Raw genomic sequence first — 15969 nt, 5'->3', positions numbered from 1 at the left:
GAGCTAGCCTGGAAATGGGGGGCAGGCAGACCAAGGAACAGCCGCCTGGGAGGAGAGTTCCCGAGTCCATGTGGAGGCCGATTCGGCTGGGAAGAGGGGGACCGGCGGTCTGAGACTCACCCCCAGGGGAGCAGAGATCCCGAGCCCACGTGGTAATGGTTCCAAGGCTCCGGGCGATGACAAGGCTCAGCTTCCCGGGAGAGAGGGTCGGTCTCAGCGTGGATGAGTCGGCGGTCGGCGGCCAAAAAGCCTGCTAAAGAGCTAGCCTGGAAATGGGGGGCAGGCAGCCCAAGGAACCGCCGCCTGGGAGGAGAGCTCCCGAGTCCATGTGGTGGCCGATTCGGCTGGGAAGAGGGCTGTGAGCCCAGTTGGGACAAGGAGTGTGTCTGAAATGCTTACACTGTATCTACCACAGGGATTGGTAAAGTGTTTGGCACACGGTAGGCACATAACCAAAAAAAACCAATTATTGTTATTTATATTACTGTTATCACTCCTATTGTCTCCCAAGGCCCTACCCCAACCAGCCCTGGCCTCACCACACGACACCTCCACCCAACTCTCCCTGATCCCACATTACCACAGACTACTCCCCGCAGTGATGGAGCATAACCAGACTCAAACAGGGCTTTGCACCCAGCCCTAACAGATTGGACTGGTACAACCAGAAGCTAGTCCTGCCCTGACCCTGCACAGCTTCTGTGGTAGAAGAAAGCCAAGCAATAGAAAACATAAATGTCTCCAGGTGAGAGGGAGATGTCTGCACAGAGCCACATCTTAGCCCCAAGCTGCTTGGAATCAAAGAAATCCAGTCCAGAAACAGACCCAGGAGGGACTGACCCATGGAAAACGTTCCATGGAATTGCTGCTGTGGGCATTACTGCCTGTGGGACAGCAGGGGGTTGGGGACAGTAGGAAAGGACTCTTTACAGGAGGAGAGGACCCTGTAGAGTCCTAGAGCAGAAGAGAATGCTGGGTAGGAGCTGGACGGTCTAGAAGGCTGCTTTAGACTTAGACAGTTACATGCACCACTGGTCACAATGAAAACACAGCCACTCACCAACCACCTGCAGCTCCAGAGGGGCTACTTCAGACTCTTGGCCATCATAGAAAGAGCAACGAAATTCTCCCTCATCAGAGACTCTGACACTGTGTATTCTTACAGCCACACTCCCGTAATCCATGGCATCTCTCACCAACTCCGTCCTCCCTTGATACTCCTCCATCTGGTCTCCAAACTGATCCTTTCCATTATCGTACAGGTGGACAATGTTAGAAACCTGGGATCGGAACCACCTTATCTGCATGTATTCAGCAGGCATCTTGGGGTTGAGGTGACAGGGTAACTCAGCGACTTCTCCTTCCAGGGCCAGGATGGGCTCATCAGGCCCTATCACAGCAAACTGAGCTGGAACAAAGGGAAACAGTAGGAGAGGAGCTAGGACTTGGATATCAGTTGGAGGGGGAAAACAATACCCGAAAAGGGAAGGGCAGAGCTGCACGTCATCCACCTTCTGAAGGCCCCAAGAATATCCTGAGCTGACAGTAGACACGCAGTCCCCCTCGGCTCTTATCTTAGAGAAGCAGCGTGTCTCAGTGAAAGCAGCCTGGCCTTGGGAGTCATAGGTCATGGGTTCTAATCCCAGATTTGCCGCTTGTCAGCTGTGTGACCTTGGGCAAGTCTCTTCTCTGTGCCTCAGTGAGCTCCTCTGTAAAATGGGGATGAAAACTGTGATCACTACATGGGACAACCTGATCACCTTGTATCGGAGAAGCAGCGTGGCTCAGTGGAAAGAGCCCGGGCTTGGGAGTCAGAGGTCATGAGTTCGAATCCCAGCTCTGCCACTTGTCAGCTGTGTGACTGTGGGCAAGTCACTTCACTTCTCTGCGCCTGAGTTCCCTCATCTGTCAAATGGGGATGAAGACTGCGAGCCCCACGTGGGACAACCTGATGCCCCTGTGTCTATCCCAGCGCTTAGAACAGTGCTCAGCACATAGTAAGTGCTTAACAAATACCAACATTATTATTATTACCCCAGTGCTTAGAACAGTGCTTGGCACTTAGTAAGTGCTTAACAAATACCAACATTTTTTTTATCTCTGGAGAGAAGCATTCAGACTGGGGGGACACAGGGGATTTTGTTCTTCTTCTGAAACATACCTCTGGGGCACTGAACTGGAGAAGAAACTCCTACCTGAGCCCAGTGTGAGCAGCTGGAGGAGGAGGAGGAGATGGAGGCATCTGGATGTGAAAGATTCTGGGAAATCCTCCATCGTCCTCATCACTGGGGCCTTAGAGAGACAATAATGGCTCAATCAATACCTGTTCCTCACTATGAAAGCGCCAGGAAGGGGAAGGAACACAGGCCACACAACAGGCAAAATCCTAGACCTGACTTCTGTACAAGGACAGCATCTTGTCTCATATGTCACCAACTGTTCTCTACCAAATTTCTGCCCCCCTGGTGCCCAGATACCAATCCCCAACACTCCTGGCCTCCGCCAGACCATGCACAGCTTCTGTCTCTCCAGTTGAGTCACGGAGACAACCTAGATCAGCTCTTTGCTCCGACATGGGCTTCAGGATCTGGCCTCTGGACAGTAGGCTGGCATCTTCTGAGCATTCACAGTGGCAGGACACTGAGTTGGTGGTTTGAGAACAGAGATCAAGGGTCAGCTGGAGCTTTGGGACAATGTCTTTATCTCCATCTAGTATTTTCAGAGTCATGTCAGGGATTAAGGAGACTTGTAGGACTGAGTTGTGGTCTAGGGTCTGCAGAGGGTCCCAGCCCCAAGGGGTCCCCAGGGCACAGTTCTTAACAGAAAGGTACGACTTCTCCCTGCCCCCATAAGTCACTGTAGAAGTGAAAGTAGAAAAGGGTGTGGACTGAATTTTGTTCTACACTCCCCACCACACCCTGCTACTAGGAGGAATGAAAATGGCTGTTGGAGATTACCAAATCCCTGTATCATCTCCCATACCCAACCGGACCTGCGTGAACCCTGTGGTGGGAACTAGTTCCCCACTCTGAAGACCCTCATGTCCCTCCCAGGTTCTCGGCAGCCAGGACAGACCCCAGCTGGGCAGGGAGTAGGGGAGGAGCCAAGGTCCCTGGGGGTACACGGATTTTCCTGGATCACAGAGGCAGGGTTGTGGATTGGGGAGGGGCACCAATCACCATCCCTATTCTGTGAATGTTCGAGTTGGGGGCCTGGTTCCTTCAACTCCTTCCACCTCCCCTCTGCCCCTGCTCTCCAGGAGAATTAGGCAGGGTGGAGGGGGTGGAGGGAGGGAGCAGGAGGACAGATCCTCTAACAATTTCACCGCATCCCTTGGTCCCATCCCTTCCTAGAAGAGGGATGTTCAGGGCTTCTTTCTCTCTCTCTGCCCTGGAGGCGAAGGTGTCACTAGGTGAGGCAATGATGGGGTAATGGTCTTGATGTAGGGACTAGAAGGTGGGGATAAAGCCCAAACCCCCTATGGTTTCCTCTGACACTCAGATGTTGCTAACCCAAACTGGGGAGAGGAAGGGGATGACCAGATCTAATTTCCAAACTTTGCCCCTCCCTCCTTCCCCAAACCCATGCAAAGACAGGATGATGTGGGCAGGGTGCGGGAAGGGTGGACAGGGAAGAAAGGGAAGGGTCCAGAATCCCTAAAAACATGCTACTATCTGCTGTAGCCCCTGCTCATATTCACTGAGAGCCCAAAAAATCAAAACAGTGATAATGACAATGAAAATAATAATAGTAATAACGGTGGTATTTCTTAAGCACTTATCTGCACTGTGCTAAATAGTGAGGTAGTCTAATGGAGAAGGAGATAAGGTACCTTATCCCCATTTTACAAATGAGAAAAATGAGGCCCAGAGAAGAGAAGTGACTTTCCCAAGGCAACATAGCAGGCAAGTAGTAGAGGTGAGATTAGACCCCAGGTCTCCTGACTCCCAGGCTCAGGCTCTTCCCATGAGGCTACACTGTTCCCAAACCCAATAGGGACACAGGGAAAGTTCCCCTGGGGGCAGGGAGGCTGTGATGGGGAGAGTCAGGATGATTAAACCCCAGGCTCTGGAGTCTGTCTGTCCAGTGCCTTTCTGGGCTCCAATGTGGGCAACAGTTTCATCAGGATCCCTCATCCATGGGTCCCCTCGGGGCAACCAAAGTCTCCCCTCCCCTTTCTCTGTGCCCCAGAGGCTCGTGGTTAGAACACAACTTCACCCCACGACCTTTCTGCCCTTCTTCCCACCCTGCTTCTCCACAGCTCCCTTTAGGAATCCTAGGCCATATGGGCCTGGGGTCAGCACTGTGGTAGGTGGATAGTCCCTCTTTTCTGTCAGCTTCCCCCCTGCTCCACTTCCCCCAACTGACTACTACCCTCTGAGAACTGCGGGTGGGAACAGAGGAGCAGAGGGATAACTGGACTCTGGCCCCTCTCCACAGCACTCTCCTTCTGCCTGTTGATGATGATGTTATTTGTTAAGCGCTTACTATGTGTGAAGCACTGTTCTAAGCCCTGGGGTAGATACCAGATACTCAGGTTGTCCCTCATGGGGATCACAGTCTTAACCCTCATTTTACAGATGCGGTAACTGAGGCACAGAGAAGTTAAGTGGCTTGCCCTTGGTCATACAGCAGACAAGTGGCGGGGCTGGGATTAGAACCCATGTCCTCTGACTCCCAAGCCCGTGCTCTTTCCACTAACTCATGCTGCTTCTCCAGCTGCCCTGCTGTCACCCCAGGCCACCCACCTGACCCCCAAAGTCTCCCAAGGTGGAGGAGGAAGCAAGAGCTGGGTCAGCCTAGGTTCTCTGCCTCCGGCTTCTCCAGGCTCAGGATGAGGGTGGGTGAGGAGTTCTGTTAGGGAGGGAAGGCGAGGGACTGCCACCCCCCAAGCCATTCAGGGGCCAGAGGATTAGGGTTCCAGGTTCAAATGAAAGTCTTTTCCCCTTTTCCTCTTCCACCCGTTTTCCACCATCCCCCATCTACTCCAACCTTCCAGCTACTCTCAAACCTCATGGGGCCAAACTCCCTGGGGAAAATGTGGACCAGGGCTACCAGAACAACCCAGCAACTGGGGCCAATGGAAGGGGAGGAGAGACCCTGCCCATTTCCCTAAACTGTAAGCTCACTGTGGGCAAGGAATAGGTCTACCAACTCTGTTATACTGTACTCTCCCAAGTGTTCAGTACAGTGTTCAACTCACAGTAAACGCTTAATAAATACAATTGATACATTGATTGATTGATTGATTGATTGATTGATTAAGGTAGTTTGGGGTGTTCAGGCTGTTCCCTCTGCCCTCTTCCTTGGGTCACCCTCACGCCCCCCACCCCTACCTCTAACTATTCTTCATCACCTCTACATCCTGTGGATTGTGGATAACCCATCCCCCCTCCAGTTTCCAAGACAATTTCCCCAAAATTCAGTTCCAGCCCCAAGAGCAGGGTCTCCCCAGGCTCACCAGCCCGACTTCTCCCTGGGACATCACAGCCAGCAGCCCCAGCAGCAGGACATATTCTCCATTGTTTGCTAGAGCCAGGCTCATAGTGACCTCTTGAAGGCAGGAGGAAATGCAAGACTCAGAGAGGGAGAGAGATCAGGATGGGAGTTGTAGATTTAGGAAACATCTGCATCGAGGTGGTAGTTGAAGCTATGGGAGTGAATGAGTTCTCCAAGAGAGTGAGGTGTACATGAAGAATAGAAGGGGACTCACAACTGAATTCTAAGGGACACCCAGAGGTAGGGGGTGTGAGGAAGAGGAAGAGCCCACGAAGGAGAGACCTCTGGAATGAGTGGCCAGAGAAAAAAGAGGAGAACCAGGAGAGGGCAGTGTCAGTGAGGCCAACGTTGGATAATGTTTCCAGGTTAAGGGGGCTGTCCACAGTGTTGAAGGCAGCTGAGAGATCGAGGAGGATTAGGACCGAGTAGAGGTTGTTGGATCTGGCAAGAAAGAGATCATCGATGATCTCTGAGAGGGCAGTTTCTGTGGAGTGAAGGGGACAGAAGCCGGACTGAGGCAGAGCCAGAGCTCAATCTCTTCCTGGGGAACTCTGTCTAAAGCTTTGTTCCCCACCCTGCCAACAGAAATCAGAGCCATCTGCTGCCTGGAAGAATTCCTATGGGTGCAGCAGGGTCAGAGGTTTTTGTTTTTTCATCATTCTGGAGATAAATGAAAGCCAATAAAAAACGCAGTAAGCAAAAATGGTACTGTCATCATTTATCTTAGGAGGTAGAGAATCATAGTGAAAATTATGTGGCAGAAGATTGGAAGATCAGTTTTGAGGTAAATTTCCAGGCGTCAAACCTAGTGTCCAGTCACTTCTCCTTCCTTACATCATACCCTGAGCAGAATTGTCCCTGAGGGACTGCTTGTTAGAGAAGTGTTCTTTCATTCCCTCCCTCTGCTCTCCCCACCTCCCTGCCCCACAGGACTTATGTGTATATGTACTTATTAATTATTCTATTTATTTCATTAATTCTGTATATATCTATAAGTCTACTCATTTATATTAATGCTATTGATGCCTTTCTACTTGTTTTGTTTTGTTGTCTGTCTCCCCCTTTCTAGTCTGTGAGCCCGTAGTTGGGTAGGGATTGTCTCTATTTGCTGCTGAATTGTACTTTCCAAGCACTTAGTACAGTGCTCTGCACACAGTAAGCACTCAGTAAATATGATTGAATGAACTAGAACCCAAGCCCCTGATCTTTCCACAAAGTCAGCGGGGAGGGTAAACACAAGAAAGGGAAGGACCTAGCATCCCTAAAAGCATGGTAACATCTGCAGGAGCCCCTGCACATATTCACTGGGAGCCCCAATAATAGTAAAAAAAAAATAATAATGATAACATTGATAATAGTAGTAGTAATAACTGTGGTACTTGTAAAGCACTTACTATGTGCCCTGCACTAAATATTGAGGTAGATAGCATACTAGCCAATGGGACACGTAAGGCTTACAGTCTAATGGGGAAGGAGATAAGGTATCGTATCCTCATTTTACAAATGAGAAAACTGAGGCTCAGGGTATAGAAGTGACTTTCCCAAGGTGGAGCAAGCAAGCAAGTGGTGGAGCTGAGATTAGATCTCTTTCTCCTGATTCCCAGGCCCAAGCTCTTCCTCCTGTGCAAGACTGTTCCCATGCCCAAGTGGAACCAGAGAAGGTACAATGGGGGTAGGGAGGCCTGGTGGGGAGGGCCAGGATCATTTAAACCCCAGTCTCTGGAGCCTGCCTGTCCAATGCATTTCTGGGCTCCAACATAGGCAATGGATTTCATCAGGGGCTAGTATCCATGGTCTCCTTGGGGGCAGCCAAATACCCCCTTCCCTTCCTCCGTGCCCCAGAGACCAGTGAGCAACAACACGACTTCACACTTTGATCTTTCTGCCCCTCTGCCCGACCTGCTTCTCCATGGATACTTCCAGGGCTCCTTGGTAATATGGGACTGGGGTCAGCAGTGCTGTTCATGGATTCTCCTACCTGCTCCACTTCCCCTCACTGACTACTATCCTCTGAGAAACACAGGTAGGAATGGAGCGACAGGGAGATGCTGGAATCTGGCCCCTCTCCACAGCCCCCTCCTTCTGCCTCTTTTCATTCATTCATTCATTCAATCATATTTACTGAGAGCTTACTGTGTGCAGAGCATTTGGAAAGTACAATTCAGAAATTGAGAGACAATTCCTGCCCACAACGGGATTACAGTCTAGAAGCGAGGAGAGAGACATCAAAACAGGCATCTATAGCATCAATATAAATAAATAGAATTATAGACATGTACAGATCAAAACAAGTGAACAGGTATTTATTCATTCATTCATTCAATAGTATTTATATAAATGAATAGAATTATAGATATGTACATATATACACAAGTGCAGTGGGGCGGGAGGGTAGAGCAAAGGGACCGAGTCGGGCAATGGGGAGGGGAAAGGGAGCTCAGGAAAAGGCAGGCTTAGTCTGGGAAGGCCTCTTGAAGGAGGTGAGCCTTCAGTAGGGTTTTGAAAGGGGAAAGTGTGACTGGGGGATTTGAAGGGGGAAGGCATTCCAGGCCAGAAGTAGGACATGAGCCAAAATAGAGGGACAGGTGAGAAGGAGGTACAGTAACAAGGTTAGCACCAAAGGAGCAGAGTGTGCAGGCTGGGATGTAGAAGGAGAGAACGGAGGTGAGGTAGGAGAAGCCCACAAAGGTGATTGAGAATGAATGGCCAGAGAGATAGGAGAACTAGGAGAGGATGGATACAGTGAAGCCAAGGTTGGATAACATGTTGAGGAGGAGATCGTCCAAGGTATCAAAGGAAGCTGAGAGGTCAAGAAGGATTAGGATGGAGTAGGAGCCATTGGATTTGGCAAGAAGGAGGTCATTGGTAACATTTGAGAGGGGGTTTCAGTGGAGTGGAGGGGATGGAAGCCAGATTGGAGGGGGTCACGAAGAGAGCTGGCAGAGAGGAATTCAAGGCAGGGAGTATAGATGACTCACTCCAGAAGTTTGGAAAGGAAGGGTAGGAGGGAGCTGGGGTGATACCTGGAGGGGGCTGTGAGATCAAGCGGGGATTTTTTAAGGATGGGGAGATGGGCATGTTCAGGGGCAGAGGGGAAGAAGCCGATGGAGAGTGAGCAGTTGAAGATGCAAGTTAAGGAGGGGAGGAGGGAAGGGGTGAGAGTTTTTATAAGGTGGGAGAGAATGGGATCTGATGCGCGTGTGGAGGGGGTGGAACTTGAAAGAAGGGAGGAGATCTCTTCTGAAGATACTGCTGGGAAGGATGGAAAAGTAGAAGAGGAGGTCAGGGGGTGGGGGGGTGGCGGAGAGGGAGAGGTGATTTTGGGAAAATCAGACCTGTTGGTGTAAATTTTCCTAATGAAGTAGGTGGCCAGATCGTTGGGGGTGAGGGATGGGGGAAGGGGAGAGGGAGGGGGCCTAAGGAGTGAGTTAATTGTCCAGAACAACTGATGAGGGTGATGGGCATGGGTGTCAATAAGGGTGCCAATAAGAGAAGGATATCCCTTCTTGACTGCCCAGCTGGCACCCCAGGCCACTCACCTGCCCCAGCAGTCCCCCTGGGTGGGGGAGAAAGAGTGAGCTGGGTGGCAGGTCAGCCTAGGTTCTCTATGTTTAACTTCGCCAGGCATAGGGTGAGGTGGGTGAGGAGTTCTGCTGGGGAGGGGAGGAAAGGGACCCACCCTCCCTACTACGGGATCAGGAAGATTGGAGTTAAGGGGTCAAATGAAAGTCTTTCCCCCTTTTCTTCTTCTCCCTGTTTCCCAGTACTTCACATCATCTCCAACCTTTCCATCACTCACAGCCCTCTTGGACCTAAACTCCCTGGGGGCAATGTTGACCGGTGCTACTGGAATAACCCAGATATTGAGGCCCATTTGATGAGGAGGAGAGAGCCTGAACATTCCCCCAGACTGTAAACCCATTGTGGACAGGGAATGTGTCTAACAACTCAGTTATAATTTATTCTCCCAAGTGCTTAGTACAGTGTTCAGGACACAAAAATGCTCAATAAATACATTGAATGATTGATTGATTATAGGGAGTTTGGGGTGGTCCCCCTCCAACCCCTTCCTGTGGGCAGCCCCACTCCCTTCCCCCCCTAACTGTAGTTGTTCTGGGAAGGGGCAACCCCCATGACCTCTCCTGTCACAACGACACCATCCTCTACATCATGGGGAAGCAGAGTGGCTCAATGGAAAGAGCCCTGGCTTGGGAGTCAGAGGACCTGGGTTTGAATCCCAACTCTGCCACTTGTCATCTGTGTGACTGTGGGCAAGTCACTTAATTTCTCTGTGCCTCAGTTCCCTCATCTGGAAAATGGGGATTAACTGTGAGCCTCACATGGGACAACCTGATTACCCTGTATCTACCCCAGCGCTTAGAACAGTGCTCTGCACATAGTAAGTGCTTAACAAATACCAACATTATTATTATTATTATGTGGACACCCTTACCCGCCTCCAGTTCACAGGAGAATTTTCATCTCCAGCCCCCAAGACTGGGTTTCCCCCGGACTCACCAGCTGACACCTCCCTGGGTTGTCACAGCCGTTAGCCCTGGCAGCAGGGCAGATTCTCCGTTATTTGATGGTGGCCACGCTTACCTCACCAGGAACTGAAGTCCCTTTTGCAGGATCAGTTCCAACACTTGACTCTGAAGGGCACCACCCTCCGATAGGAAGGCGCTATTTGAATGTCTTATCGGTCACTGGCAGAACTCATCAGAGGCAGTTGGAAGAGTGAGCGGGAAACTAATGAACAGGAATTACAACTTGTGAGCTGAGTTCGGATGTCAGTTAGGCTGCCTTGGTGCCCTTTGACCTCCAGGGAGTAGTCATCTGGTGCAGGCAGAACCCCACAAACTCTTCTGGGCTCTACTCCCTGGAAAAAGGAAATCCACGTTTTGTGCCAAACATTCCTACAGTCCTGGCCACAAGCTGCTTCCAGCTGATCTTTTTATCTCAGAAGTATCCTACATTGCCTCCCCTCTGCACCAAAAGCTCCTTGTGGGCAGGAAATGTGTCTACTAACTCTGTTATATTGTACTCTCCTAAGCACTTAATACAGTGCTCTGCAAATAGAAAGTGCTCAATAAATTTGATTGACTGATTGATTGGAGTAAGGGAGGCAAGGAGGAGATGACAAAGAAATAAGGGAATTTTAGGTTTTGTCTTTAGAAATATTTACAGTATATTCTTCTGAATTTCTCCATCTGAAATTCTGAGTTGGAATAATAATATTGATTATGCAGTGATTAATAGATGATTTGGAAACAATTAATAATTCATTAGTAAATAATTCCCAATAAACATTGATAAACCCAGCAAACCAAATAGTAGGAAAAACACCCATTTAATTGACATATTTAGATTTTTAATGATACTTGTTAAGCACTTAGTATGTACCAGACACTGTAGTAAGTGCTGGGGTAGTCATTAGATGACCAGGTTGGACTTAGTTCCTGTCCTTTACAGGGTTTACAAACTTAATCCCCATTTAACAGATGAGGAAACTGAGGATCACAGAGGTTGACTTACTCAAGATTACACAACAGACAACTAGCAGCCCCCTTCCACCTGTGTTTCTGACCCCATTCTTTCATATCTTTCTAAAACACGCACACCCTCTTTCCTTCCTCCGTGACTGCCATCTTCAACTGTTCACTTTTCAGCAACATACACCCCTCCAGCAGGGCCCTTCCATCCTCATGTCCCTTCAGGTGGATAATAATAATAATAATGTATGTTAAGTGCTTACTATGTACTAAGAACTATGGTAAATTAAGATAATCAGATCCCACATGGAGCTCCCACCATCATTCAAACAATGGTATTCATCTAGCACTTCCTATGTGCAGAGCACTGTACTAAGCACTTGGGAGAGCACAGTACAACAGAATTAGCAGGCTCTTTCCCTGCCCATAACGAGCCTACAGTTTTGATGGGGAGACAGACATTAAAATGAATGAGTAGCTCATAATATATAATTTAAAGATATGTATACAAATACTTTGGGGTAGGGATTGGAGTGAATGGCAAATGTCCAAAGGTCACAGATCCAAGTGCAAAGACAATACAGAAGAGAGAGTGAACCAGGGAAAAGCAAGCTTAATTGTGAAAAGACTGTTGGAAGAAATGTGACCTTAACAATGCTTTGAAGGTGGAGAAAGTGGTGGTATAGTGTATTTGGAGGGGGAGGGAGATCCAGGCCATGAGGAGGATATGGGAAAGGGATCAATAGCAAGGTAGAATAGATCAGGGCAGAATGAGTAAACTGGTGCTAGAGGAGTGGAGTGTGGTGATCAGTGAGGTGATTAGTGAGATTAGTGAGGTGAGGGAAGATGGGGTGAGCTGATTGAGTGCCTTAATGCCAGTGATAAGGAGTTTCCTTTTGATGTGAATGTGGATGGGCAGCCACTGGAGGTTCTTGAGGAGTGGGGGGAGTGGGGAGATATGGACTGAATGTTTTTGGTGAAAAATGTGTCATGTAGCAGAGTGAAATATGGACTGGAGTGGGAAGAGACAGGAGGCAGGATGGTCACCCAGAAGGCTGATACAGTCATTAAGGTGGGATGAGATAAATGCTTGGATTATCATGGCAGTGGTTTGGATGGAGAGGAGAGGGCAGATTTCAACAATGTTTGAAGGTAGAAACGAAAGGATTTGGTGACAGATGGAATATGTCGGGAACGATGAGTCGAGGACCAAACCAAGGTTTCAGGTTTGTGAGATAGGGAGGAAAGTAGTGTGTTGTGTTCCCTACAGCATCCTCAAATCCACCCCAAATATCCAAGGATTTTCCCCCACCAGGGATACCAGGATGGACCAGAGAATGTCTGAGATTGAGTCTGCCTCTTTCCACCACCTAAATATCCCTGGCCACCTCCAGACAGCGCTACCACTGTGGAATGTTTTCAGGGATGAAGTCAACTCTGCAACCTAAAGGATTCTGGGCTGTGTTAAGCAGTGCTGCCTGTTGCCAGCATGCTGTCTGGCAACAGGATGCAATCCTGTGGAGGTGGAGGGGTCAGTCTGGAGTGTCCTGCAGCTGAAAGGGATTGAGGATGTAGTGGGGCTTGGGATTGGGAGAGATACATCCCCAATTGGCAAAAATCAGCCACTCCAGCTTCCACCGGCAGCTCCAGAATGGCTTAGGCATGACAGATGCTACCTTAGAAGAAACACTGGTGACAGCCTTCTTCAGAGACTCCAGCTTTGCATATTCTCAGTATCACTTTCCCATCCACAGTGGAAGTTCTCACAAACTCCTTTTTCTCTCGATATTCTTCCACTGAGTCTCTACCCAAGTTCTGCCCATCCCGATAGAATTGCATGGTTGGGGAGAACTGGGATCAAAACCGCCTCACCCCTATAAAAACAATAATAATAATAATGATAATTGTGGTATTTAAGTGCTTACTATGCTTACTGTACTATGTGCTATGTTGAATACAAGCAAATTGGGCTGGACCCAATCCCAGTCCCATGTGGGGCTCACAGTCTCAATCCCATTTTACAGGTGAGATAGCCAAGGCCCAGAGAAGTAAAGTGATTTGCCCAAGGTCACACAGCAGACACGTGGCAAAGCCAGGATTAGAACTCATGACTGTTTGACTCCCAGGCCTATGCTCTATCCACTATTCCACACAGCATCTCTATGTTCTCAGCACTCATGTTGGGGTTCAGGTGACAGGCTGAGTGTCTTCCCAAACCCAAACCATGATGGGCGTCACTGGTCCATTCACAGCATCCTGAACTGTAACAAAGGGACATGGCTAGAAAGGAGCTGGAGCAGGGGTCTTGGTGGGATGGGGAGCTGAGTAACAACCTTCTTCCTCCTCTCTTTCCCTAGCAGAACCCAAACAGGTTTAGCATGTATAACCAGGAAATCTGCTGGGGTTCTGTTCCAGCAGAGAGCAGATCTAATTACCTCACATCCCCCAGGACTCTCGCTTGATTATCTGACAGCAAGAAGGAACCTGGGTTTGAATGAAGAGTTAATTACCATTCCGAGTCCATCCGCAGCCTGCTCACTTCCGGGTCTCCAGCCTTATTGCCCACGGTTTGTGTGAGCACCCTCACCAGCGGACAGAGCGATGGGGGTGATTTATTTAGTAAAGATAGACCTTGCATGATCCGAGATCTGTGGGTGGCCCCTGTGGAAATCATAGTGCTCTGAGGAAAAGCAGGAAATGGACAGTAACAGTGACAGGCACATGAGGAAAGATGAATACAGAAAAACCAACCCGAAAGAGTAGACAAGGACAACGATGAGCGCATTGAAAGTGCAATGAAGCTGAGCCGTTTTCGGTTAGAGTTGGAGGAAAAGGGGAACAGGAAGCATGTTCAGGTCTGGAGGAACAAAGCAGCGCTGAGCAGAGACCAAAGGAAAGTGGGGACAGGAGAGCAGTGGGGAAAGATGCAGGGGCAGGCAAAGGGAAAAGTGAGAGGGAACCACAACCTGACAGTCTCAATCTTCTCTGTGAACTGGTGAATAAGAATGTCATCAGAGCACTTGGTGGGGAGAGAGATGGTTGTGAGCCCCATGTGGGAAAGGGACTGTGTCAAACCTCATTCAGTTGGATTTGCCTCAGCACCTAGAAGCATTTTGTTTTCTTTTATAGTATGTTAAATGCTTAATATGAGCCAGGCACTATACTAAAAACCAGTTAATCAGGGTGGACACAGTCCAGGTCCCTCAGGAGCTCACAGTCTTAATCCCACTTTACAGATGAGGTAACTGAGGTACAGAGAAGTTAAGTGGTTTGGCCAAGGTCACACAGCAGACAACTAGCAGAGTTAGGATTAGAACCCAGGTCCTTCTGATTCCCAGGCCATGCTTCGTCTCAGTACTTGGCACCTAGTAAGCACTTAACAAATATCACACTTATCATGGGAAGCATCATGGCCTAGTGGATAAAGTATGGGCCTGGGAGCCAGAAGGTCAGGGTCCTAATCCCAGCTCTGATACTTGTCTGCTGTGTGACGTTGTGCAAGTCACTTTGCTTCTCTGTGCCTTAGTTCCCTCATCGGTAAAATGTGGATGAAGACTGTGAGCCCTACGTGGGACAGGGACTGTGTCCAACTCGTTTATCTTGTATCTACCCCAGTGCTTAGAACAGTGCCTAGCACATAGTAACCGCTTAACAAATGTCATTATTATTATTCATTATTATTGGTATTATCATCATCATTATTATCATCATTCTCATGATTAGGTTGGGTTGCTGAGCAACTGTGGGCCCCTGGTCACTAGCTTCCAGATGGTGTCATCTTGTCTGCGTTCTGTCCTCTTCCTCCCACTTCAAGTCCAACACTTCTTTTTTAATGGCATTTGTTAAGTGCTTACTATGTGCCAGGCACTGTATTAAGTGCTAGCTTGGATAAAAGGTAATCAGATTGGACATAGACCATGTCCTATTGAGGCTCTAAGTCTTGATCCATGTTTTACAAAGGAGGTAATTGAGGCAACGGAGAAGCTAAGTGACTTGTCCAAGTCACAAAACAGACACTGGCAGAGCCAGGATTAGAATCCTCTGATTCTCAGGCCCGTGCTTCATTAGGCCACGGCGCCACTACATCCTACTGGGTTTTCCCTTCAAATTTTCCAGATTCGCTCCTTCCTCCCACTCTTTCAATCACCAGGCTGGGTCATGTTCCTGTCATCTCTCAGTTGCACCGATGCAACTCACTAATCTTCTTGTCCCCAGCCCCTTCCCTATCCACCACTTGTCTGCTGTGTGACCTTGAGCAAGTTACTTAACTTCTCTGTCCCTCAGTTACCTCATCGGTAAATTGGGGATTAGAAGTGTGAGCCCCACATGGGACAACCTGATTACCCTGTGTCTACGCCAGTGCTTAAAACAGTGCTTGGCACATGGTAAATATTTAACAAATACCATAATTATTGTTTTTAGATTTTTCTACATTCCACTCTGGGAACTGTGTTCTTAAAATGATTGACTGACTACAAATCAGAGCCTTCACTCAGCTCCTCAAAAACCTCCCGTGGTTACAGATTTCTCCAGAAAAAGCAAACCTTTCTGCCAATGGGATTTAGGATTCTCCCCCAGCTCTCTCCTTTATTAGAGTTTATGGTGTTGGTTGGGCCCTTACTATGTGCCAGGCACTGTAGAAAGCGCTGGGGTAGATACAAAGTAATCAGATTAGACACGGTCCATGTCCCACAGGGGTTCACAGTCTTACACCCCATTTCACAGGTGAGGCAACTGAGGCACAGCGAAGTTAACTGTCTTGCCCAAGGTCACCCAGCAGACAAATGGCAGCTCTGGGATTAGAACCCAGGTCCTCTGACTCCCGGACCCAGGCTCTTTCCACTACACCACACTGCTTCTTTCTCACCTTTCTGGTATTCTCAACCACTCACGCTTGCACTCTTCACTCCTCACAAGCCAATTTTGTTACCACTCCTTCCTCTCACCTCTAACAAGACACGTCCAAAACACTGAGCCT

At 48.9% G+C, this 15969-nt stretch overlaps 1 protein-coding gene across 1 annotated transcript; it reads right to left on the bottom strand.

The window, feature by feature from the left end:
* Window positions 1–449: 449 nt before the first annotated feature.
* On the bottom strand, window positions 450–10101 carry LOC100086807 (myelin-oligodendrocyte glycoprotein-like). The gene is made up of 3 exons (XM_029055263.1): window positions 10018–10101; window positions 2196–2292; window positions 450–1408 (listed from the first exon to the last, which is right to left on the bottom strand). Exons 2-3 carry the CDS (start codon window positions 2281–2283, stop codon window positions 1020–1022), a joined length of 477 nt encoding a protein of 158 aa, XP_028911096.1. The 5' UTR covers window positions 2284–2292; window positions 10018–10101; the 3' UTR covers window positions 450–1019.
* Window positions 10102–15969: the final 5868 nt, after the last annotated feature.

Source organism: Ornithorhynchus anatinus, chromosome X5 (genome assembly GCF_004115215.2).
Source record: "Ornithorhynchus anatinus isolate Pmale09 chromosome X5, mOrnAna1.pri.v4, whole genome shotgun sequence".
NCBI classification, from domain to species: Eukaryota; Metazoa; Chordata; class Mammalia; order Monotremata; family Ornithorhynchidae; genus Ornithorhynchus; species Ornithorhynchus anatinus.
Note: the sequence above shows the minus strand (reverse complement) of the source record. Positions and strands in the feature narration are given on the sequence as shown.

What these genes read in the sequence shown, in the direction of transcription:
- LOC100086807 (XM_029055263.1), bottom strand. Translation starts at nt 2,283, where the DNA reads ATGAGGACGATGGAGGATTTCCCAGAATCTTTCACATCCAGATGCCTC. An exon ending in GCTGCTCACACTGGGCTCAG is followed by an intron (nt 1,409 to 2,195) that starts GTAGGAGTTTCT and finishes CCTTTGTTCCAG; the next exon opens with CTCAGTTTGCTGTGATAGGG.